General features: G+C 41.4%; 1 protein-coding gene across 3 annotated transcripts in view; it reads right to left on the reverse strand.

Annotated features, from left to right (window-relative positions):
* MTHFD2 (methylenetetrahydrofolate dehydrogenase (NADP+ dependent) 2, methenyltetrahydrofolate cyclohydrolase) overlaps positions 1-9,708 on the reverse strand; it is a 30,347-nt gene extending 20,639 nt beyond the window's left edge. For all 3 annotated transcript variants that reach the window (XM_073791226.1, XM_019942122.3, XM_033838296.2), the window contains exon 1: positions 9,552-9,708. In XM_073791226.1, the coding sequence (XP_073647327.1) occupies positions 9,552-9,652 (101 nt within the window). In that variant the 5' untranslated portion in view covers positions 9,653-9,708. The remainder of the gene's footprint in view (positions 1-9,551) is intronic.
* Positions 9,709-25,074: the final 15,366 nt, after the last annotated feature.

Genomic DNA, 25,074 nt, shown 5'->3' on the forward strand with positions numbered 1-25,074 from the left:
GCTGAGGGTGCTTACATGGTAGGAATGGAATGGACCAAAAAAAAAAGAAAAAAACGTGGGCTAGAAATTGTCCAGCTACCTTTAAAAATGCGATCACGTGAGGCCGTAGGCAAGCCGCCTCAGATCAAAGGCCTGACTGAGGGCCATAATTTAAAAATTTCTTAAACCCAGGGAGGATGACCAAAAGTGTTTGTAAATAGAGTACCAAAATGGGAGGCCACTGGTCTGACTAAGCTAACCATACCTGATAGAAATTTGGCAGAAGGACTTCTCCCCTAAGCTAAATGAGGAAAGTAAAACATACCTCAACATAGGTAAATGTATAGCAGTCCTTCAATATCATTGAGGTAGCCGCCCAATTCTTTAAAAAAAAAAACACCTGTCCTAATTTTACAAATGTAGTCTTTACAGGACCAGAGATGTAGCTCCAAAAAACAAATCCAAAACTCACAATCCTTTTACCACTCCCCAAACCTTCCCTATTTATCTGAAGAGGCTTGTAAGTATTAAACAAAGGGGAAACAAAGGAGGAACTTACCTGTGCCTTTGAGATGCAAATATCCTACGTGTTTTTTTCCCAGGAACCCTTATCTCTGCCATCTTTTTAAAATGCAAATTTTGAAAAAGGGGGTAAATAATTTGGAACTTGTCATGGACAAACAAAAATCTTAAGTATCGGGCTTCCCTGGTGGCGCAGTGGTTGAGAGTCTGCCTGCTGATGCAGGGGACATGGGTTCGTGCGCCGGTCAGGGAAGATCCCACATGCCACGGAGCGGGCTCGCTGAGCCTAGGCTCTGCAATGGGAGAGGCCACAACAGTGAGAGGCCCACGTACTGCAAAAAAAAAAAAAATCTTAAGTATCTTTTCCATAAATATTAGTAAAAAGGGTTTAGCCATCTAGACAAGTGAGCTTGATTTGTTCCACCTGCCAGAAACCCAATTTTAATCCAACCTCCTTTATAGACTGATGCTGTACGTGACTCTTGGCTAAAATTTTGGAATGGGAACTATGAGGCTTCTGTGTTTGTTTGTATGTTTGTATGTATCTATGTGTGTGCTGTAGCTGTACGGTATTGCCAAAAATTAATTCATAAAAGAGCTCTATTTAGTTGACTTAAAGAAAATCAAGTGCTTATACAAATACTTAGAAATAGAAAGTAATCTGGCCAGAATGAACTTCAGGTTCATGTTATCTGTAAAATATTCAGTACTAAACTGATATCTGGTATTGAAGGTAGCTTAAGCTTGTTGGTTTGATTAATATAGACATGTCTTTAGAGTCATCAATGTTAAGTATAATACTTCTGTTGTGGGCTTCCCTGGTGGTGCAGTGGTTAAGAATTCGCCTGCCAATGCAGGGACACGGGTTTGAGCCCTGCTCTGGGAAGATCCCACACTCTGCAGAACAGCCAAGCCTGTGTGCCACAACTACTGAGTCTGCGCTCTAGAGCCCGTGAGACACAACTACGGAGCCCGCGTGTCACAACTACAAAGCCCGCGCGCCTAGAGCCCGTGCTCCACAACAAGAGAAGCCACGGCAGTGAGAAGCCTGCGCACCGCAACGAAGAGTAGTCCCCACTCACCGCAACTAGAGAAGGCCCGAGAGCAGCAACGAAGACCCAACACAGCCAAAAATAAATAAATAAAAAATACATAATTAAAAAAAAACTTACTTAAAGAAAGAATACTTCTGTTCTACCTAGATTTACTAGACCTTATTATATGTATTGCAAATTTGTTAGCAAATTTAGTTATGGGAGTAACTCAATGAGGAAAAAACTTATAAGGAAGGTAAGATATGTGTTTTCAGTAAAAGAACGTGTGAGGAATGAAAAAATACTGAAAAGTTATGCCGTTTTTGATAACAGATTGTGTGAGTTTCTTTGCCTTTAATCTGTATTCGCTTTTGAGATCTCTTGACACTTCGGTTAAGAAATAAGTATTGTCTCATAGTGACCAATGATTTTATTTGATCAAGTGTTTTAAAACTTTTTGACAAACTTCCCAAATGTCAAATTTTAATTAAAGTTCTTTTGACTTTCAACTAACTTTGGGGTGTTTTAGAGGGCCCCTGAGGCATCTCAGAGAGAAATATTTAACTAGTATTATTTAGTATGTTAAGTTACATAGACAGCATTATCACAAGAGCAATAAAACTATTTAAAAAATACTGTATGGATGAATGTTATTAATATAGACATTCTAAAAATTATGTAAAGGTTCTAAAATTTGGATATGTCCTGGTATAATGCTATAGTTCTAGTTGTTATCTTAAAATGTTCTATGTCACAACAGTAACCAAGCTTCTTTATCAATTACACTGTAATCAGATATTTAACCTTTTAAGTCTTTTGTCATTTATAGACAGTTACTATTGTACTCTGATGCTGTTCCAAAAGAGCTTCATCTTCAAGAAGATTCATAGGGAGGCTACAGAAGCAGTTCCACATCAAGATGATGGCTATGCAATGATTCCAGCTCATGTCAACTTAAAACAAGAAGCCGTCCTGCTCCTGGGGCCCCTAGATCAGGCATCCAGAGATTTTTCACTCCCTGACAGGCAGGGTTGATGCCCCTACTCAGCCCTGAAGCAGCTACAGATGACAGACCATAGCCCCTCTGCTTCCCATAAGATTATGGGAGTAAAATCTCTGAGGGGGGAATGAGACAGGAAGGGGGCAGGGCACAACCTTTTAAAGAATGACATGGGGCTTCCCTGGTGGCACAGTGGTTGAGAGTCTGCCTGCCGATGCTAGGGGACACAGGTTCATGCCCCGGTCCGGGAAGATCCCACATGCCACGGAGCGGCTGGGCCCGTGAGCCATGGCCGCTGAGCCTGTGTATCTGAAGCCTGTGCTCTGCAACGGGAGAGGCCACAACAGTGAGAGGCCCGCGTACAGGAAAAAAAAAAAAGAATGACATAGCCCAAGGACATGACATAAATTGGTTAGAACAAGCTAGGTCCAAGATGGTGGACAAGTTGTCTTCCACCAAACCTTGAGCCTCAGTATATGGTCATTGTAACACATCAGTGCACTAAATGACACACCCATATGACAGTTCCAAGGCCGACAATAAGAGGTAAAAAAATGGGCAGTGGCTCAATTCCTGGAAATCCCCACCCATTCCCCCAAATAGGTGGAATACTCCTTCCACTCATCAACCTATGATTACCCACCCCTATAAAAACTGACAACCCCATACCCTGGTGCCTCTTGCCTTCTGAGATGGCCCACCCTCTGTCTAGTGAGTGTGTTTCTCCCTGAATAAACCTTCTTTCACTTAAAAAAAAAAAAAAGAAGAAGATATCACAATTTTATAGCAAACCAAATGCATTTACCCCATTTTACATGATAATTCTAGCAGAGCACAAAATATATAAGAGCATTTCATATATACTCATGATATATTAAAGAACTGAAAACATGTTAATATTTACAAATCCAATCCAGATTTAGGGTTGAGGATGACTTCTTTAAAAGGGCTTCACTGCTGTCACTGTTTGCAGATGACATGATACTATACATAGAGAATCCTAAAGATGCTACCAGAAAACTACTAGAGCTAATCAATGAATTTGGTAAAGTAGCATGATACAAAATTAATGCACAGAAATCTCTTGCATTCCAATACACTAATGATAAAAAATCTGAAAATGAAATTAAGAAAACACTCCCATTTACCACTGCAACAAAAAGAATAAAATATCTAGGAATAAACCTACCTAAGGACACAAAAGACCTGTATGCAGAAAATTATAAGACACTGATGAAAGAAATTAAAGATGATACAAATAGATGGAGACATATACCATGTTCTTGAATTGGAAGAATCAACATTGTGAAAATGACTATACTACCCAAAGCAATCTACAGATTCAATGCAATCCCTATCAAACTACCACTGGCATTTTTCACAGAACTAGAACAAAAAATTTCACAATTTGTATGGAAACACAAAAGACCCCGAATAGCCAAAGCAATCTTGAGAAGGAAAAACGGAGCTGGAGGAATCAGGCTCCCTGACTTCAGACTATACTACAAAGCTACAGTAATCAAGACAGTATGGTACTGGCACAAAAACAGAAGTATAGATCAAGGAAACAGGATAGAAATAGACATAAACAGACATAAACCCACATACATATGGTCACCTTATCTTTGATAAAGGAGGCAAGAATATACAGTGGAGAAAGACAGCCTCTTCAATAAGTGGTGCTGGGAAAACTGGACAGCTACATGTAAAAGAATGAAATTAGAACACTCCCTAACACCATACACAAAAATAAACTCAAAATGGATTAAAGACCTAAATGTAAGGCCAGACACTATCAAACTCTTAGAGGAAAACCTAGGCAGAACACTCTCTGACATAAATCACAGCAAGATCCTTTTTGACCCACCTCCTAGAGAAATGGAAATAAAAACAAAACTAAACAAATGGGACCTAATGAAATTTAAAAGCTTTTGCACAGCAAAGGAACAAGACAAAAGACATAAAGACAGAAAGACAAAAAGACAACCCTCAGAATGGGAGAAAATATTTGCAAATGAAGCAACTGACAAAGAATTAATCTCCAAAATTTACAAGCAGCTCATGCAGCTCAATAACAAAAAAACAAACAACCCAATCCAAAAATGGGTAGAAGACCTAAATAGACATTTCTCCAAAGAAGATATAGATTGCCAACACATGAAAGAATGCTCAATATCATTAATCATTAGAGAAATGCAAATCAAAACTACAATGAGATATCTCACAGCAGTCAGAATGGCCATCATCAAAAAATCTACAAACAATAAATGCTGGAGAGGGTGTGGAGAAAAGGGGACCCTCTTGCACTGTTGGTGGGAATGTAAATTGATACAGCCACTATGGAGAACAGTATGGAGGTTCCTTAAAAAACTAAAAATAGAACTACCATATGACCCAGCAATTCCACTAATGGGCATATACCCTGAGAAAACCATAATTCAAAAAGAGGCACATACCAAAATGTTCATTGCAGCTCTATTTACAATAGCCAGGACATGGAAGCAACCTAAGTGTCCATCAACAGATGAATGGATAAAGAAGATGTGGCACATATATACAATGAAATATTACTCAGCCGTAAAAAGAAATGAAATTGAGTTATTTGTAGTGAGGTGGATGGACATAGAGTCTGTCATACAGAGTGAAGTAAGTCAGAAAGAGAAAAACAGATACCGTATGCTAACACATATATGTGGAATCTAAAAAAAAATAAAAGTGGTCATGAAGAACCTAGGAGCAAGACGGGAATAAAGACACAGACCTACTAGAGAAAAGACTTGAGGATACGGGGAGAGGGAAGGGTAAGCTGGGACAAAGTGAGAGAGTGGCATGGACACATGTACACTACCAAACGTAAAATAGCTAGCTAGTGGGAAGCAGCCGCATAGCACAGGGAGATCAGCTTGGTGCTTTTGACCACATAGAGGGGTGGCATAGGGAGGGTGGGAGGGAGGGAGATGCAAGAGGGAAGAGATATGGGGACATATGTATATGTATAACTTATTCACTTTGTTATAAAGCAGAAACTGACCCACCATTGTAAAGCAATTATACTCCAATAAAGATGTTAAAAAAAAAGAGAACTGTAATAAAATCTTAAAAAAATATAAAATAAAATAAAAGGGCTTTGTTGATACAAATACCCCGGCAACATTCTTTTTTTTTTTTTTTTCTGTACACGGGCCTCTCACTGTTGTGACCTCTCCCGTTGCGGAGCACAGGCTTTGGATGCGCAGGCTCAGCGGCCATGGCTCACGGGCCCAACCGCTCCGCGGCACGTGGGATCTTCCCGGACCGGGGCATGAACCCGTGTCCCTGCATCGGCAGGCGGACTCTCAACCACTGCGCCACCAGGGAAGCCCAACATTCTTGAATTATAGTAATACCTGCCCTGTGCCAGAAATAGATTCCCAACCCTGGAATAGAATAGAGTGAAAGATTACTTTAAAAGTGCTTAGGACAGTCATTTATATTGAATGAAATAACAAATAAAGTGCCAGGATATGGGGACTTCCCTGGCAGTCCAGTGGTTAAGACTCCGAGCTTCCAATGCAGAGGGCAGGAGTTCAATCCCTGGTTGGGGAACTAAGATCCCACGTGTCACGTGGCATGGCCAAAAATAGAAAATAAATAAATAAAGTGCCAGGCATATATATTCACTAAAAATTAATATCTAATTCTGTTGGCTAAATTTATACACACACACATCCTTAATATACAATAGATATATTTATCTATTTATACACTCATAAGGATAGCTTTATGAAAATAATCAGTGAATAGGACTTAGATTGCACTTCATTAAAAAGCTCATTTAAAAAAATGTTTTTTAAGTTCCTTTTGAAAGCAGTAAACTTAGAGAAAATGGTAGCAGCACATTTGGGCTAAGCATGATATAATAAAGTTAAGGACACAGGGTTCTGGGAGAATCCATTGTTCCAAGTTCCAAAGGCAACTTCTGGATGTTATGCCAATTTGCTTAAAAAGAAAGAAAGAAAGAAAGAAATCAAAGAGTAACAAGAACCAAAACAAAGCCACAAAGCAACGAGTATCTTTTACAACATAACTGTGTTTTAGCCGTCGCCTGCATACCACAACTCTGCCAAATGTGAAACACAGTCCTGAGAGGGAGTCATTACCTAATTTCCCAACAGTTTTTTTTTTTTTGCCAATGGGCAGATAAAGTTACTGCTACCCCAAAATAAATGGAAATGGAAACTGAGATCAGTCCCAAGGGGAATCCAAAATTTATTAACCATATTAGCTAACACATTTAGAAGTGCTTTCACAGATGTTTTTAGAAAAATTTCCAATAAAATTATGCATCAACAGACTAGAAAGAAGAGGACTATCTAAATAAAATTAAAAACTGAAATCCAAGTCAGCAGCATCTTCACTTTCCTTCTAATTCAATAGTTTACAGTACTGTAATTTTCCATGAAAAATTAATATCAGGTGCATTTTATAATTCATGATCAACTTATTGTGGAAAGAGTTCTGTTATCTACTAATTAATGGAACCAGTAATGAGTGAACAAAGACACAAAGGGGGATGGATCTAACATCTCTGAAACAGGAGATATTTTGCTTAGAGTTTTACATATATTACTCTCAGTTACCTTGGGACTATTATAAGCATGTTATACAGAACAAGAGACTGAGGACAGTAGAAAAAAAATTAAAACACAAACTTCTGCCTCCAAAGTCCATTTTTTCCTTTACCTCATTGTCGCCTAAACTACAGTACTATCTCTCTAACCATGAAAACTCTCACACTACCCCCCCCATAAAAAGGAATATATGCAGACCCATATTTTTTTTTCATTTCTGTTCAATTTTATTTTATTTTAACATCTTTATTAGAGCATAATTGCTTTACAATAGTGTCAGTTTCTGCTTTATAACAAAGTGAATCAGTTATACGTATACATATGTCCCCATCTCTTCCCTCTTGCATCTCCCTTCCACCCTCCCTATCCCACCCCTCTAGGTGGTCACAAAGCACCGAGCTGATCTCCCTGTGCTATGCGGCTGCTTCCCACTAGCTAGCTATTTTACATTTGGTAGTGTATATATGTCCATGCCACTCTCTCACTTTGTCCCAGCTTACCCTTCCCTCTCCCCGTATCCTCAAGTCCATTCTCTAGCAGGTCTGCATCTTTATTCCCGTCTTGCCCTTAGACCCATATTTTTTAAAGGATGTTTTAATTTTACCAGCTAGCAGTAATCAAAGCAATACATTAGAACCCTGAATACCAAATGTACTTATTGCCTTCAGAGACGTGGAAACCTACATTTCATTCAGAAAAGGAAGTGAAAGGAGGGCATTTTTTGTGTGTGTTTTATAAATTTATTTATTTTGTTTATTTATTTTTGGCTGCATTGGGTTTTTGTTGCTGCGCGCGGGTTTTCTCTAGTTGCGACGAGCAGGGGCTACTCTTCATTGCAGAGCCTGGGCTTCTCATTGCGGTGGCTTCTCTTCTTGCAGAGCACAGGTTCTAGGCGCATGGGCTTCAGTAGTTGTGGCTCGTGGGCTCAGTAGTTGTGACTCGCAGGCTCTAGAGCGCAGGCTCAGTAGTTGTGGCGCACGGGCTTAGTTGCTCCGCGGCACGTGGGATCCCCCCGGGCCAGGGCTTGAGCCCATGTCCCCCTCATTGGCAGGTAGCTTCTTAATCACTGCACCACCAGGGAAGCCCCAAAAGCAGGGCATTTGTTACTGGAGAGTGTGAGCAAACTGTTCCAGTTCTTTAGGTAAGGAATTGGAGTATTTTTATAAATCTCTTCAATCATGAAAGCACATGTGGCCAGAACTCAGGAAGGGAGGAAGAGGGAAGAGAACAGACAGTAATGAAAGATGGGGCTGGAAAGGCAGGTCAGGGTCAGACTAAGAAAATCCTTAAATGTCCCCTCTGAAGTCTTCTTTCAAGAACGCATTAATCCCCATTCTGTGCTCCAACAGCACCTTGGAAACGTCTCTAATAGCATTTTTACACTGATTGGAAATTACATTTTCTGCCTCTTGACAAGTATGGAAGTTCCACTAAAGAAAATCGCTTTTACCATCTCTGAATTCGCACAGCCTAGCACAGTGCCTGGATAAAGGGGCTGCTGTTTCAAGGCTTAGGTCTCTGCAGTGTAAAGGCTCTAAAGATTGACGGGAAAGAGGGTGCATAGCTTAAAGGAACGAAATCACAGCTCTCCCTCCACCGCCACCCCCCCAGAAAAAGATTCTTCAACCTAGGTTTAGAATAGGAATTTGAGGTCCAAAAAAATCAGGAAATATTTATTACCTCCCTAAGAAAACGCAAACAGAGCTTTCCCTTTTCTCTTCCCGGGCGTTTACCACCTCAATTTACTCGGTCTGGCACTGACCGACTCCGGGTGGGCTGCAGTCAAAGTCCTGGTGACCACAACACATTTATTCCCTTAGGAGGGAAAGGGGCAGCTTGTAGAGCAGCGCGAGCCACACCCACGACCGGGAGAAGGAGGGAAGTGCTGGTACCCGGCGAGCAAGGCTCCGCCCTAACCCCCACCGCCGCTAGGGTCCCGGGAAGGCTCACTGAAGGCTGCTCACTCACAACTCTTCCCCACGCTCGCCAAAACATCTCCTCTGCTTTCCCGCTCTTGGTATCAGGGCCAAGGGCGGCCGGCAGGCCCTGGCCGGTGACCTCCGTATGCTCCCAGGTAAGTCGCTGAGTCCCAGGGCCCGCCAGCACCTCCGCTCCACACCGTGGGCCCCGTTCAGCCGGCGGACTGGCCTTGAGACAGGACGACGCCCGGAGCCTGCAGGAGGCCGGCTCCTCCGAAAGGCGGGCTCTCGATTTCAGCCCACACAGCCGAACGAACGCCCTGGTGGTAGGCTGCGGCCACTCTGGGATGCCACGTCGCCCCGCCACACCCTTCTCGGTGGCCACCACCTCCCGGGACGGAGATGCTCATGAAGGGAGTCCCCGGGCGGGCCCCGCGCTCGGTTCCCCTCGGATTTCCGCGCTAACCCAGCCCCCCGACCCTCTTACCGAACTGCCGAGAGGTGGAAGGGGCGATGGTGGAGGCGGCAGCTCTGCGCCGGCCGGAGCAGCCGGATGGCCAAAGTGGATAAGAGGCACATTGCAGCCATGGCCAGCGCCGGGAGGCAAACGCGCGCGGGCCCTGCAGTTATACCGCTGCCGCGTGGCAGGCCCCACCTCCTGCCGGCACCCATTGGTCCCTGCGGCTCTCCACTTGCAGTCCGTTGGGCCGCTGGAGCTGAAGGAACCGATCGGTTGTCTTCCTTCAAACGTAGAGAAGCCCAGTAAAGCCATGCTGGTGATTGGAGCAAAAAGCGCCAAGAGCGGGGCCCTGGATGGTTCCGAAGGCTCGATAGCTTGCCGAGACTGGCTGAGGAAGGCAAGCCCCTGCCAAACGTTGTCACGGAAGCCTGGCCAACGCGTTCATTCACTGCCCAAATATCTGAGTGCCTACTGTGTGCCAGGCGCTTTAAGAGTGGATAAAAAGATAGGCAGATGGAATAGCAACTAATAAATGTAGAAGAATGATGCAGTTAGAAAACGACTATTTGGCAAAATCATAGTAAAAACTGATTGAGAATCATCAATGGATGTCAAAACAACTGAGTGAAGTTGGATGAGGACCAAGTTATTTACATATAGGGTTGCCAGATCTTGCAATAAAAATACAAGATGCCCAGTTAAATTTGGATTGGGAGGAGGGGTCATACTTTACTAAAAAGGTATTCGTCTGTTACCTGAAATTCAAATTAAACTGGGCTACCTGTATTTTATCTGACTGGCTGCCCTATTTGCATAGTCTCAAAGTATCTCTCCCACAGAGTATTTTTTTAATAGCAAAGGGGGGGACTTCCCTAGTGGCACAGTGGTTAAAACACTCTGCTCCCAATGCAGGGGGCTGGGGTTTGATCCCTGATCAGGGAACTAGATCCTACATGCATGCCACAAGTAAGAATTCAAATACCACAACAGTGGAGCCGGCGAGCCGCAACTGAGGAGCCCGCCGGGTGCAACCAAATTAAAAAAAAAAAAAAAAAAAGATAGCAAAGGGAGAAAATGGTACATTTACAGTGGAGAAACCTGACAGTCATCACCTTAAACAAGTGATCAAAATTAACACCAGTAATAGGACAAAAACACATTATATGCCCTCAGATATGACGCATTGAGGAAGACACACCACTTCATAAATCTTAGCAAGTCTGAATATTGAATAAAGTGATTTTCCTAAACCATTGAATTCCCTAAAATTGTTACAGATTTCTTATTTACACAGGGAGAGGAGAGATCATAGACCTGGAATGTTAAAACAGTCCAGGAAAAAGGCACATTCCTGAAATTTTGCAATGTACTAGTAGATCTAATCACAAGGAAATATCAGACAAGTCAAGACTAAGAGATGTTCTACAAGAAAAGCAGCCTGTACTCTTCAAAAATGTCAAAGTCATGAAAGACAAAGAATGAGGAACTTTTCTAGATCAAAGGAGCCTGGGCATGACAATTCAATGTAATATGTGATCCCAGACACACACCCCCAATTATTTTCTTTCTTTTTCCTTCATTCTTCTTCTTTTTCTGTCTCTTTTTTGCTATAAAGGACATTATAGGACAACTGGCAAAATAATAATAAAGTCTGTAGGTCAGTTAATAGCATTGTATCAATTTAAATTTCCTATAGCTAATCATATTGTGATTATGTAAGAGAATGTACTTGCTGTTAGAGATAAAGGGACATCATATCTACAACTTACTTTCAAATGGTTAAAAAATATATATATATAGGTTTTGTTAGGGCTGCAATAAAATACCACAGACTGGATGGCTTAAAAAAATTATTATATCTATATGAGATGATGGCTGTTTGCTAAACTTATTGTGATGATCATTTCTTGATGTATGTAAGTCAAATCATTATGCTGTACACCTTAAAATTATACAGGGCTCTATGTCAATTATATATCAATAAAATTGGTAGAAAAAAACCAAAATTAATTTTCTTGCAGTTCTGGAGGCTGGAAGTACAAGATCAAGGTGTTGGCGGGTTTGCCCTCTCTTGAGGCCTTTCTCCCTGACTTGCAGGTGGCTGCCTTCTCACTGTCCTCACATGGTCTTTCATCTGTGGGAGCACCCCTCTGGCACCTCTCTCTGTATGTCTTAATCTCCTCTTCTCATAAGGACACCAGTCAGATTTAATTAGAACCCACCGTGACCACCTCATTTTAACTTTATTGCCTTTTTAAAGGCTCTATTTCCAAACACAGTCACATTTTAAGGTACTGAGGGTTAGGGCTTCTACATATGAATTTTGGGGGCGGTGACACAATTCAGTCCATAAAGATGTATATACAAAAAGAGAAGCTAATAAAGCATATAGTGAATATAGCATATTAACAACTGGGGAGTTGGGCGAAGAGTACGTAAGCATTCCTTGAACTTTTCCTGCAACCTTTCTGTGTGTCTGAAATTATTTCAAAAAAAATTTTTAAATCAGATTTCTTCCCTCCTGGGGTTTGAGGGAAAGGTAGACATACAGTGATCAGGAGAAGAGACTAAGAAAAAGACTGTGGTGCTGAGAACCCTCCAGACAGTAGGTGTGAAAGGTTGTACAGCTCAGAGCGTGCCCTCAGGTTATATGCCTGAGTGTGATAACTCGCAGAATCTATCCCCAGCAAGCCCTGGTGAGGAGGACCTTACAGTTACTTGGGCCTTGCAGCAGTGGCTTTGAAGAGGGAAAGGAACCAGACATGCCCAGATTTTAGGATACACAACCCTCTCACCACTCTGCAAAATTTTGGAAATTCTCTTTTCCCAAAAAGAAAACTCTTGAGAGTGAAAGCATGAGAACATTATTATACATTTTTTACTATGCCTAATGAAAGAACTTCCCTCCATGCTCCCACAGTATTATATTGAAATACCACTTGTTTAACAAAATTACTTTATGCTCTAATTTTTAGCCCAAATTCTGTGGGGTGCTCAGGCCCTTCTAACTCAGGCCCTAAATAGCCTTTCTGCATACTCTTTCCTTGCTCTGGCCTCCACTGAGCACATCCTGTACTTCTACCTGCTGTTTGATTGCCCTCCTCCATCTACGCCCCAGAACCACTGCTACTCATCCCCAAGGCTGCACCCCCAGACTGCCTGACTTGCCCATCTTGCCTATGGGCCTTCACATTAAGTGGCCTCACATGTTTCATTGACACATAAGGAAGAATTGGGACCACACACGGGCAAAAGAGCATTTTTGCTCCAACCTAATGCCAATAGGCAGAATTAATTGCCCTCTCTTTGGGGCTATCATAGAATATGAGAATACTCCTATGTCAGTCCTCAGAAGGACATCTTGATATTTGTGCATCTGTCTATCTCTTCAAATACTGAAACTGTGCAACTCAGATTGGGACTTACATGCTGGGTCTTTTTTTTTTTTTGGCCCCATTGTGCAGCATGTCGGATCTTAGTTCCCCAACCAGGGATCAAACCCGTGTTCCCTGCATTGGAAGCATGGAGTCTTAACCACTGGACCCCCAAGGAAGTCCCCCATGGTCTTTTAATTGAGATCACACACCTGGTCTCAGGACCTAATGAAGCTCAGGTTCTTGATGTCTCATCGCAGAAAGAATTCAGAGAGAGACAAAGTGATAGGTAAGAAGTGGATTTATTTAGAGAGAAACACACTCCACAGAGTATGGGCCATCTCAGAAGGTGAGAGGCCCCAAAATATGGCATGATTAGTTTTTATGGGCTGGGTAATTTGATAGGCTAATGAGTGGATTATTCCAACTATTTTGGGGAAGGGGCAGGAATTTCCATGAATTGGGTCACCACCCACTTTTGGGCCTTTTATGGTTGGCTTCAGAACTGTCATGGCACCTGTGGGTGTGTCATTTAGTATGCTAATATATTACAATGAGCGTATAATGAGGCTCAAGGTCCACTGGAAGTCAAATCTTCTGCCATCTTGGACCTAGTTGATTCTAGCCAGTTTTTGTCATGTCCTATGGTTATGTCATTCATTTAAAGGTTGTGCCCTGCCCCTTTCCCTCCTGTTTCAATATGATGTGAGCTTATTAAACCAAGACAATTCATATCTCATGATTCATTTCATTCATGCAAGCACAAAGCACATTTATAATCAAACATCTATTAATAATCATTCTAATAATAGCTAAGCTTTATTGAACACTCATAATGTGTCAGGCACTGTTTTATGCCCTTTGCAAATATTATCCTATTTAATTTTCACAGTAAGCCCATGAAGTAAGTGCTATTATTATGTCCATTTACAGATGGGGAAAATGAGGCACAGGAGGTTTAAGGAACATGTCTAAGGTCAGGGTGCTAGTAAGGGGAGGGCAGAGATTGAAGCCAGACAGGCTGGCTCCAGAGTCCATGCTCTGCTATTAAGTACGATTTATTGAGCACTTATTCTGTGCCAGGCACTGGGTTCAGCACCATCTTCTTTAATCCCAACAACCCTGTGAGGTACGTATTATGTTCTGCATTTCAGATGAGAAAACTGAGACTCAGAGAGATGACCACTTGCCTGAAGTCACTCACCAGCAAGATGAGGCCTGGCATGGAAGCCTTCCCTCTAGCCCTCCACTTCACGTGGGCCTGAATATTTAATAGATAGCTAAGGAGAAAACCGGACCACACACAGGCGAAATCACTTAAAACGATAAATGGGTGAGAGAGAAGGAGGCCATGGTGGTGGGACCCACAGAATTGGCAGCTAAACTCTAACAGTGTTCCACGTCTAGAAGGAACCACAGAGCTTATGAACACCAACACATTCCACCACCCATCAAACCTCCAGTGTAACTGATTTACCTGAAGAAATCAAGGACTCATTATCATCCCAGAGCAATTTCTAAGTAAGGACTATGCTGGGCACCCCTCATGACCTAGAGCTCATAATGGCATCAGGATAGCCACTGCAGTTGTGAAAATATTGAAATGTTTCTGTACCGATTGGTAAAACCTGTTCTCCCAAGCCCTCTGATTGTCTACCACACCCTAGTAGCCCTCCCTAGGGAAATTAATATCAACACCCAGACCATGATCCTGCTTTCACACTAGGCTAGTTTGGGCCATGCCTATCCATTTCATACCCCTGACTTTCTCTCATCTTAGAACATACTGTTTTTGGGGCAATGTGCCTTCTATTTCAATACCACCAAAGTAGACAGCACTAAGACAGGACAGCCCAGTCTCCGAAACACCCAACCAGAGAGAATTGTTCCTTTTTTCTTACTATGAAAGCAATTCATGTTCTTTGTTTAAAACACACACATGAAAAAAATAAAAAAATAAAACACACACATGTACGCATACACACTGGAGAATACAAAAAAGATTAAGAAGCAGAGATAAAATGACACCCACTCCAGCACCAATCAGAAACACCCAGGTTTAGGTAAATGGCACTGTGCTTGGAAGTAAGGATATTTTTAAAAAGTTGAATAAGATACAAACTTGTTCTAACTAGGTTTCTAGCTCAGTGAGGTGGAAGACAAATCATGTTAACATTGAGTAGGTAAGTGACAGAGGTATGCCCAGGGGTCTCTGGGAGCTGAGTGGAGGGACCCCTGACTCTTGGCAAAGTCCTGTCCTTGCCTTTATACTGGAATCACTTTATGGCCATAGTGAAAGTGTGGACTCAGGGAAGCAGGCCGAGGCGTATGTTTAGCCTTTTTGACAGGACCATAAGGCTGACAGAAAACAGGAGAGCTCGTGGCTCACAAGCAGTCCATCCCAGCTCATAAGAAGCTGGGAACTTTGTTCAGAAGCCTGTACAGAAGCCTCCAGTGATTTACAGGGCCACTTTGCATATCTCCTTCATAAACCATTATAGGGTGAAAGGCAGCAGGTTAAGGATCCAGTGGTTGGAGAATATCAGCCTCATAATTTTCAGGATTTAGGTTCTTTCTTCAATTCTTCTCATTCTTATATTTGAACTGGGGGTGGCTTCTGTTTCAAGGATTCTGGATATTGGGGGAGTCCGTGTAGCATCCTGAGGAGATGCAGTTCAGTTTTCTTCTAATTTCAAGAAGGAAGGAGACCTTACTTACTTGACAGGATAGGAAAGGGGGCAGAGAGTCAGACTGCGGAGAAAAGGGAACTAGTTTCATAGACCATTAACCACGTGCCAGGAAATATGCTAGATACTTCCCCTACATTTACTCATATAATCCTAATGTTCCTGTGAGGTCAATATATTATTATATCTATTATAGAAGAAGCAACAAAGTTAAAGTAATTTGCCCATGACCACCAGCTAGTAATGGCAGTGCCAGGATTAAACATAGGTCTGTCTTCATTCAAAACCCATGTTCTTTCACAAAATATGTCTATCACAGTTGTGTGAGGTCAGATTGAAGAGAGGGCATTTGGCAGAATGTAATGGCTGGAATGGAGCAAGTGGAACAGGAAGGTTGACAAGGTTACAGAACATTTAATGACATGCTCCTCCCCAAAGGTTGTAGTTTATTAGCCTGCTTTCCTGCCTTCTTCCTTTTCTTCTCCTCTTCTTTTTCCTCCTTTTTCTTCTTTTTGGCTTGCCAAAAAGAACTCTTACTAAATTTTTATCATTTACAAAAATTTTGTATGATTTTTTTTTTTCCTTGAGGTATGCGGGCCTCTCACTTCTGTGGCCTCTTCCGCCGCGGAGCACAGGCTCCGGACGCACAGGCTCAGCGGCCATGGCTCACCGGCCCAGCCGCTCCGTGGTACGTGGGATCCTCCCAGATCGGGGCACAAAGCCGCGTCCCCTGCATCGGCAGGCGGACTCTCAACCACTGTGCCACCAGGGAAACCCTGTATGATTTTTTAAAGAAGAGAGATGATGTTTTACCAAAGCGGTTAAAAATACATGTTTCTAACAGCAGCACCAAAAATTGTTATGGAAAATATTGTTTATCTTCCAAACTTCAGTACTTAGATGCCAATCCATCATGTTCTTCCTTATTATCTCCTTAGAATTAATTACAAATAAATCAAAACTTGTATTTTATCATGAAAAAAAAATCATGAAAAAAAATCCTTTACACACTTTCTCCTTGTCCTCATTTTATCACATTCAAGATTAAAGGTGATGGCAATACTGAGGGAAATGATTAGCTGCAGAGAACAACATAACTAACAGGTAGCACTTACTATGTGCCAGGCACTGTTCTAAATGCTTTACGCTTCATAACTCATTTAATCCTCACCATAACTCTATAAAGCAGTGTACTGCTATTATCCCCATTTTGCAGATGAGGAAACTGAGGCACAGAGTGGTTAGTAACTTCCCAAAGATCACACAGCTAGTAAATGGCAAATTTAATTTTCAAATCCATTTCCTTTTTTTTTAATATAAATTTATTTATTTATTTTTGGCTGCTTTGGGTCTTTGCTGCTGCGCGCAGGCTTTCTCTAGTTGTGGCCAGCGGGGGCTACTCTTTGTTGCAGTGCGTGGGCTTCTCATTGCGGTGGCTTCTCTTGTTGCGGAGCACGGGATCTAGGAGTGCGGGCTTCAGTAGTTGTGGTATATGGGCTCAGTAGTTGTGGCTCGCAGGCTCTACAGCACAGGCTCAGTAGTTGTGGCACATGGGCTTAGTTGCTTCGCGGCATGAGGGATCTTCCCGGACCGGGGCTCGAACCCATGTCCCCTGCATTGGCAGGTGGATTCTTAACCACTGCGCCACCAGGGAAGTCCCTTTCTTTTTTAAGACACAAGAGAAATAGCTTTTGAACTCTAGGAGAAGAGAAAAGACGTCAACAACACAAACTTTGGTTTCTGAGACTAATAATAGCCAACATATATTAGCACTGTTCTGAGTATTTTACATGCATTATCCAATCCTCTTATCAGTCTTATTATTGTCCCTATTTTACAGATGAGAAAACTGAGGTACAAAGAGGATAAATAAGTGCACAGGTGCACAGCTAGTAAGTACACAGCTAGTAAGTGGCAGGGTGCACAGCTAGTAAGTGGCAGGGTTAAGATAGCAAAGGAAAATGGCAAAAAATATGAGAAAAGGCATTAAAAACTTTAGAGTCTTTGGGCTCTCTTTGTGACTGAAGGCAGTCTGAGCCAAATTCTTGTCACCATTTCTTACTCAAGAGTATGCTTTCAAGGGGATTATATGAAATGTGAAAATTTTGAAAACTGTAAAGCACTATAGAATTTAAAGAATCATTCAATTAAAACCAGTTGAAGCAAAAAAAGAGTACACTTTCAGAGAAGGCTACTCCTCGGTGAGTACCACAGGACATGCCTGGGTGACAAAGGTTTTCATCAGTACATCTGGTTCCTGCCTGACTTTCCTCCCCCACAATGATGGCATTTATAAAACTTCTCTCCTACATCACCACAGTGGAACATGAAGATGAGAACACAGTCAGAAGATTTCCCCAAGGTCACCACTTTTATAAACTTTCCCTTCAGTCCTCTTCCTGGAACTTGCAAGATCATTCCATAGAGTTGACCCCCTCTCTTATCCTTCAACACTCTTCTCTTGCTTTTATAACATCCCCTCCTAGTTTCCCTCCTACTTCTCTGGCTGCTCCTTCTCAACCTCCTTTGCCAGTTTCTTCTTTCTATGTGGCCTTTAAATATCAGGGCTCCTCGAGGTTCTGCCCTGGCATCTCTTACTCTCTACTCTCCCCCTGGCTATTTTAGCCACTGCCATGGCTGTAAATATCTATATGTTGGTACCTGCCAAGATTATCTTCATCCTGGTCTCTTCTTTGAGCTCCAGACCTGTATATACCTGCATCGTAGATATTTCAGTGTTAATACATTCAAAACAGAACTCCTGATCTACCCCCAAAGCTGCTTTTCCTCCCATCTTCTCTATCTTAGTAATTGGCAACAACCAGCTAGTTGTTTGTGCCAGAAACACAGAACTTAGCCTTGACTCACAGTCAGCTCATCACTGAATTATTTCTCCAGAGTAGACCTCAGTTCTGTCTACTTCTCCCCATTGGTCTAGTCTAGGGCAACTCCATCTTCTGCCCAGACAACAACAATAGCCTCTTAACTGCTTCCACATTTTAAAGTGTAGATGGCATCACCATTCTCCTGAAAACCTTTCAATGGCTGGCCAACCGGCTTCAACTAAGATCTAAGTTTTTGGTGGCTGGTTTCAGCTTCCTCCGCTTTCCCTTTGCCTACCACATTCTCATTACACTGGCCTCTTCCGGTGCCTTTTTTTTAAAAAATTAATTTTTATTGGAGTATAGTTGCTTTATGATGTTGTGTTAGTTTCTACCATACAGTAAAATGAATCAGCTATACATATAAATGTATCCCCTCTTTTTTGGATTTCCTTCCCATTTAGGTCACCAGAGAGCACTGAGTAGGGTTCCCTGTGCTATACAGTAGGTTCTCATTAGCTATCTAATTTATACATAGTATCAATAGTGTATATATGCCAATACTAATCTCCCAATTCTTCCCATCACCCCCGCCGCCCCCCACCCCAGTATCTATACATTTGTTTTCTACATTTGTGTCTCTATTTCTGCTTTGCAAATAAGATCATCTATACCATTTTTCTAGATTCCACATATATGTGTTAATATACGGTATTTGTTTTTCTCTTTCTGACTTACTTCACTCTGTATGACAGTCTCTAGGTCCATCCATGTCTCTACAAGTGACCCAATTTTGTTCCTTTTTATGGCTGAGTAATATTCCATTGTATATATGTACCACATTTTCTTTATCCATTCCTCTGTTGATGAACATTTAGGTTGCTTCCATGTCCTGGCTATTGTAAATAGTGCTGCAATGAACATTGGGGTGCATGTGTCTTTTGGAATTATGGTTTTCTCAGGGTATATGCCCAGTAGTTGGATTGCTGGGTCATATGGTAGTTCTATTCTTTTGGTGCCTTGATCATAGCAAACTCTTACCTGCTTCAAAGCCTTTGCACGTGCTGTTGACTCTGAACAGACCCTCTTCCCTCTCTCTTCATTCGGCTACCTCACCTTCTCGGGTCTTGGCTTAAATGACATCTCCTGAGACTCCCCAGTCTCTCTTAGGTCTCTCCTGTTACGCTCTCTTAATGCTCTTAATGCATTTTGTGCTTTTCTTCCTAGTAGTAATTATGTAATTCTTTGTTAATATCTATCTTCTCCAACTGAATGTGAGCTCCAGGAGTGCAAGGACCATGAACTGCATTCACCAGTGTATGTGACTGACAGAGGTCTGACCTTAGACTGAAGACATTTTCAAAGTGGAAACTTTCACATGGCTTCTTCACTGAGTGAATTTTCTGTGTTTCAACAAATTGGGATTTCTCTTTCATGACCTGTGTGACCTGAGTCATGAGATAACGAGCAGGGACAGCTTAGCAACTTTACTGTCTGTTTGTCTTTTTTCATCCACTTGTTGACAGGGGCTAAAACACAGGCTGCCAAGAGCACCAACTAGGCTGGGAGGGGCAGGAACCTTGCTGTGACCAAAGTGAGAAGAGGTGGGGCTTGAGCGAGTTTGTTCAAATGATGAGACAGGACACTTACACAGAATGAAAATGCAAGGTTGCAAATTCTGCCCAAGGGAGCTGAAAAGGGGAACTGCGTGATGAATGCCGGTGGGGCAGGGGGTGGGAGAGGTTCAGAAAAGGCAGTATTGGCTGCGGTACAATTTGCTGCTTAGCTTCTGCTTTCAGCATCTGCTGTGACCAGATGGTGTGCAGTGATCTCTCTGGCCAACTGAGCCAAGGAAAGAGTAAAACCTCCCCAGTATTTGTAGACTATAGGCTGTGTCTGACGGGAGCAAATTGCCCTGTAGCAATTAGCAATTTATCTCACTCTCTTCCTATGTTTTACTCTATCTTTCTCTCTCTCAGAAATCTTATTTTTTTTTTACATTCTATTACTTTTAAAATTGAAGTATTATTGCCTTGCAATATTACATTAGTTTCAGGTCGATATTTTTATACACAAATGATCATCATCATAAGTCTAGTTACTAAGTGTCACCATACAAAGTTATTACAATGTCATTGACTATATTCCCTATGCTCTACATTACATCTCCATGACTAAATAAGTCATTTTAACTGGAAGTCGGTACCTCTTAATCTTCCTCATCTACTTCACTCATCTCCCCCGCCACCCCCACCACGACAACCACCAGTTTGTTCTCTGTATCTATGAGTCTGTTTCTGTTTTGTTATATTTGTTCATTCAGAAATCTTATCTTTGATCTCTAAGTGATCTATATTGATATCCTGGTCAAATATTTCCAAATCCCTAAGGCTCCCCCTCCTCCCCTCTGCTCTCAAATGTAGCTATCTGGAAAGGTTTTCTTATAAATGGCTGGCCTTTCATATCCTCGGGTTCTCCAACTTAAGGAACAATCCCATTAAAAGGGAGGAAAATTTTCACAAACTCACTTCTCATGCTGTCTGGAAATATTTTTAATGACAATTACATTATTTAAATAATATAAATTATTATAAAAGTATAAATTTCTAAATGTCCTTATGTTTATAACTTTTAAAAAGCTATCAAATTACAGTTATAAATGAAACACCAACAAAACCACTAAAGTTAATAAAATCCAAATAACATCAGTACTTAATGTGACAGGGAATATTTGGATGAAATAAAATCACCTGCAATATGAATGTGGTCATGACAGGTACAGGGTAAATTCTTTTGCACTGGGCATCCTGCACCACCATTTGCTGAGCTAGTCTTGATTCTCTCCCAATTTTGCTTTTTCTTGGTTTCTTCATTCCACGGCGTGTCATGTGGCTGTCAGTTGGTACTGATGCATTGTTTTCACATTGCTTGCTTCTGTTAATGTTTTATTAGATCATGACAACTGGCACTTTGATACCAAAAAGAGCAAAAAGGAAGGTATGTTATGAGAGGATTATGCAGATGATCTAGAACTGTATTGTCCAACACGGCAGCCATTAGCCATATGTGGCTACTGAGCCCTTGAAATGTGGCTCGTCCAAACTGAGCTGTGTGTAGATGTAAGTACATTCATATCATGTTTTGCAAAAAAAAGTAAAATATCTTATTAAAAATGTTTAAATTGATTCCATGTTAAAATCACATTATTTTGGATACATCAGGCTAAATAAAATATATTATCGATTAATTCCACTCGGTTTTTTAATTTTTGCTTTAAATATCTATCTATCTATATCTATCTATCTATCTATCTTTATATATATTAGAAAATTTAAAATTACTTAGTTTAAAATTACTTAGTTTAAAATTTAAAATTACTTATTTTAACTCAAACTCTGTTTCTATTAGACTGCACCTTTCTAGAATAATTGTGTGTGTGTGCGTGTGTGTGTGTGTGTGTGAAAGAGAGAATGTGTACAACAAACTGAAAATACCATATAAAAACTCTCATAGGGACCTCCCTGGTGGCGCAGTGGTTAAGAATCTGCCTGCCAATGCTGGGGACATGGGTTCGAGCCCTGGTCCGGGAAGATCCCACATGCTGTGGAGCAACTAAGCCCGTGTGCCACAACTACTGCAGCCCCCGTGCCTAGAGCCTGTGCTCTGCAACAAAGAGAAGCCACTGCAATGAGAAGCCCACACACCGCAACAAAGAGTAGCCCCTGTTCGCTGCAATTAGAGAAAGCCCGCGCACAGCAACGAAGACTCAATGCAGCCAAAAAATAAACAAATTAATTAATTAATTAAAATTCTCATAGAAAACACGTGGGTAATGAAGAGGTTTCCAGTTTAAACCACTGCTCTATCATTTAATGGCTGCATTCTTTCTCAGAAGCCAAGGTTACAGAACCGGCATAGGACTTTCCTTGTGGCTCTCACTCTAGTAGCCTCGTGATATAATATCTCTGTTGTTTTCCCACATGACTTCCTTATTAAAATATTTTGGGGAAGGATCCAGGCACTTCCATCCCTTCCAGAAAATACATACTGCCTTACCTGGTCATTTTACTGCCATTTGACCAAAGATTGTTCCCCATTGAGGAAATATGAGGTAGGTTAAAAGCAACAACAAAAAGTGAGAATGTACTCCCTGGGCAAGCAGATGCAACTACTTCCTAAGCTACACAAGAACTGCTGAAATTCAGGGACTGCATCTGTTTAAAAAAATTGGTCTAAAATAATACGTAGCCCGGAATTCCCTGGCAGTCCAGTGGTTAAGAATCTGTGCTTTCACTGCCGAGGGCCCTGGTTCAATCCCTGGTCGGGGAACTAAGATCCCACGAGCCACGCAGTGCCACCAAAAAATGAATGAATAAATAAAATAATACTTAGCCAAATATTCAGTTGCATTACTTAGCAAATATTTGCTACATTTCTATTTGCTAAATATCTCATACAAGGCTCCACAATAGGCACAGTTAAAATACAAAGATAAGTAAGTCAGGGATTTGCTTTCAAGAGGCTGGTCATCCAACCAAGGTAATAAAACATGTCAAAATGTCCTCCTTTTTAAATAGCAAACGTTGATTGAGTAAATATATGTTCTAGAACTGTCTAAGGGAGTTCTATACCTTATTTAATCCTCACAACCCTAAGAGATTGCCCGCATTTTACAAATGAGAAAACTGAGGCAAAAAGTTATGAAAATACTCAACGTTATATGGTTATTAAGTAGCACTGGCAGGGTCCAAATACAAATAGTCACCTCCAAAATATGAGCTTTTTAGTCACTATTCTATCTTGCTTCTCTTTTCAAAAAGAAAGAAAGAAATTAATATTAGTATTTGCTTTGAGAGAAAAATTGGAATTAGACAGAAAAATAGAAAAGAACATAAACTCTCAAAGTCCTACCACCTAACAAAACAGCTGTTAAATATGCAAATACTACTCTTTAACTTCAACTATAATTATATTACAAGAAAGATATATCAATAGATACAGGGCTACAAGAGTTCAGAGGTAGGAAAGAGGATTTCCTGCTGGATCTTGAAGGACAAGGTAAGATGTGGATGTTGAGGCATTCCAGGCAAAAAGAACTGCAAGCACAGGAGCATGGACTCAAAGAGGCCCAGGACTTACTGGAGAAACAGCAAGAAGTTGTTTGGGTGGAAAACCACCTTAAGCAATGAAGCTAGAAAACTAGAAAACTAAAGGCCAAGTCATAAAAAGCCTAGAATTCCTCTACCTTTCATCTTATCAGTACTGGTAATACCGCACTAATTACTGTTTATTCCTGTGTCAGTCTCCTCTGTTAGTCTGGGAATTCCAGTCTATATCACCCTTCATTCATTGAGCATTTATTGGGTGCTAGGCACTGTGCTGAGCACTGGCGATGACAAATAAACAAGTTATGTTTTGCCCCCAAAGGAATTCACAGTCTAGTGGGGAAGAAAACGTAAGATAGTTCTGATGGAAAGATGAACACTGTGGGCCTGGCTAAAGTAAACTATTATCAACATATCTGGCCATGGTTTCCCCTTCTCTGTGCCCTGCTTGTACCCTATAGAAGCCAGATCACAGGGAGGGACAAAGAGGTTCTTGAAAAATAAAATCAGTGATCAAATCAGGAGTCTAGTGGGATGGGCCAGATAGAACTAAATGGCAAGTAAGATAGTGACTGAAAAATGCCTGTGGGATTTGGAAACTGACACTGGAGAGCCTGGTGAGAGAATTTTCTGTGGGAGGGCAGGCACCCTGCAGAATGTGGACTGACTGGTGTTGAGGAACAAAAGAAATGGTAATGTTGTGGAGATAGTGGATGAAGACTGTTATTGGACCAGGACCCTTTTTCAGATGGTCTTTTGGGGGCCTGAGGTAACTTAAAGGAAGATTAAAATGTATTTGTTTCAAAGGCCAATAAGCACATGAAAAGATTCTCAACATCAGCCAACAGGGAAATGCAAATCAGAATCAAGAGATACCAGTTCACACCCACTAGGATGGCTATAATCAGAAAAATACATAATAGCAAATGCTATCAAGGATGTGGAAATATCAGAACCCTCAGATATTGGCCAGTGGGAATGTAAAATGGTGCAGCCAATTAGGAAAACAATCTGTCAATTACCCCAAAGTTTAAACATATAGTTACCATATGACCCAGCCACTCCTAGGCATATACCCAAAAGAAAAGAACACATTCATCCACACAAAAACCAGTACAGGAATGTTCGTAGCAACAGTATTCATAACAGCCCAAAGTGGAAACAACCCAAATGTCCATCAACAGATGAATGGATAAACAAAACATGGTATATTCATACAATGGAGTAGTGTTCATCCATAAAAAAGAAGGAAGTACTGATACATGCTACAACATGGATGAATCTGAAAAACATAAGAAGCCAGACACAAAACACTACATATTGTGTGGTTCCATTTAACATGAAATATCCAGATTAGGCAAATTCATATAAAAAGAAGGTACACTAGTTGTTGCTAGGTGTTGGGAGGAGGGAGGCATGGGGTCTGCTAATGGGTACCGGTTTCTTTTTGGGGTGATGGAAAAAAATGTTCTAGAATCAGATAATGGCTATTGTTGCACAACTCTGAACACACACACACATACACACAAACACAGGAGAGTACTTTTTAAAAGGGTGAATTT

This window comes from Tursiops truncatus, chromosome 14 (assembly GCF_011762595.2).
Source record: "Tursiops truncatus isolate mTurTru1 chromosome 14, mTurTru1.mat.Y, whole genome shotgun sequence".
NCBI lineage: Eukaryota > Metazoa > Chordata > Mammalia > Artiodactyla > Delphinidae > Tursiops > Tursiops truncatus.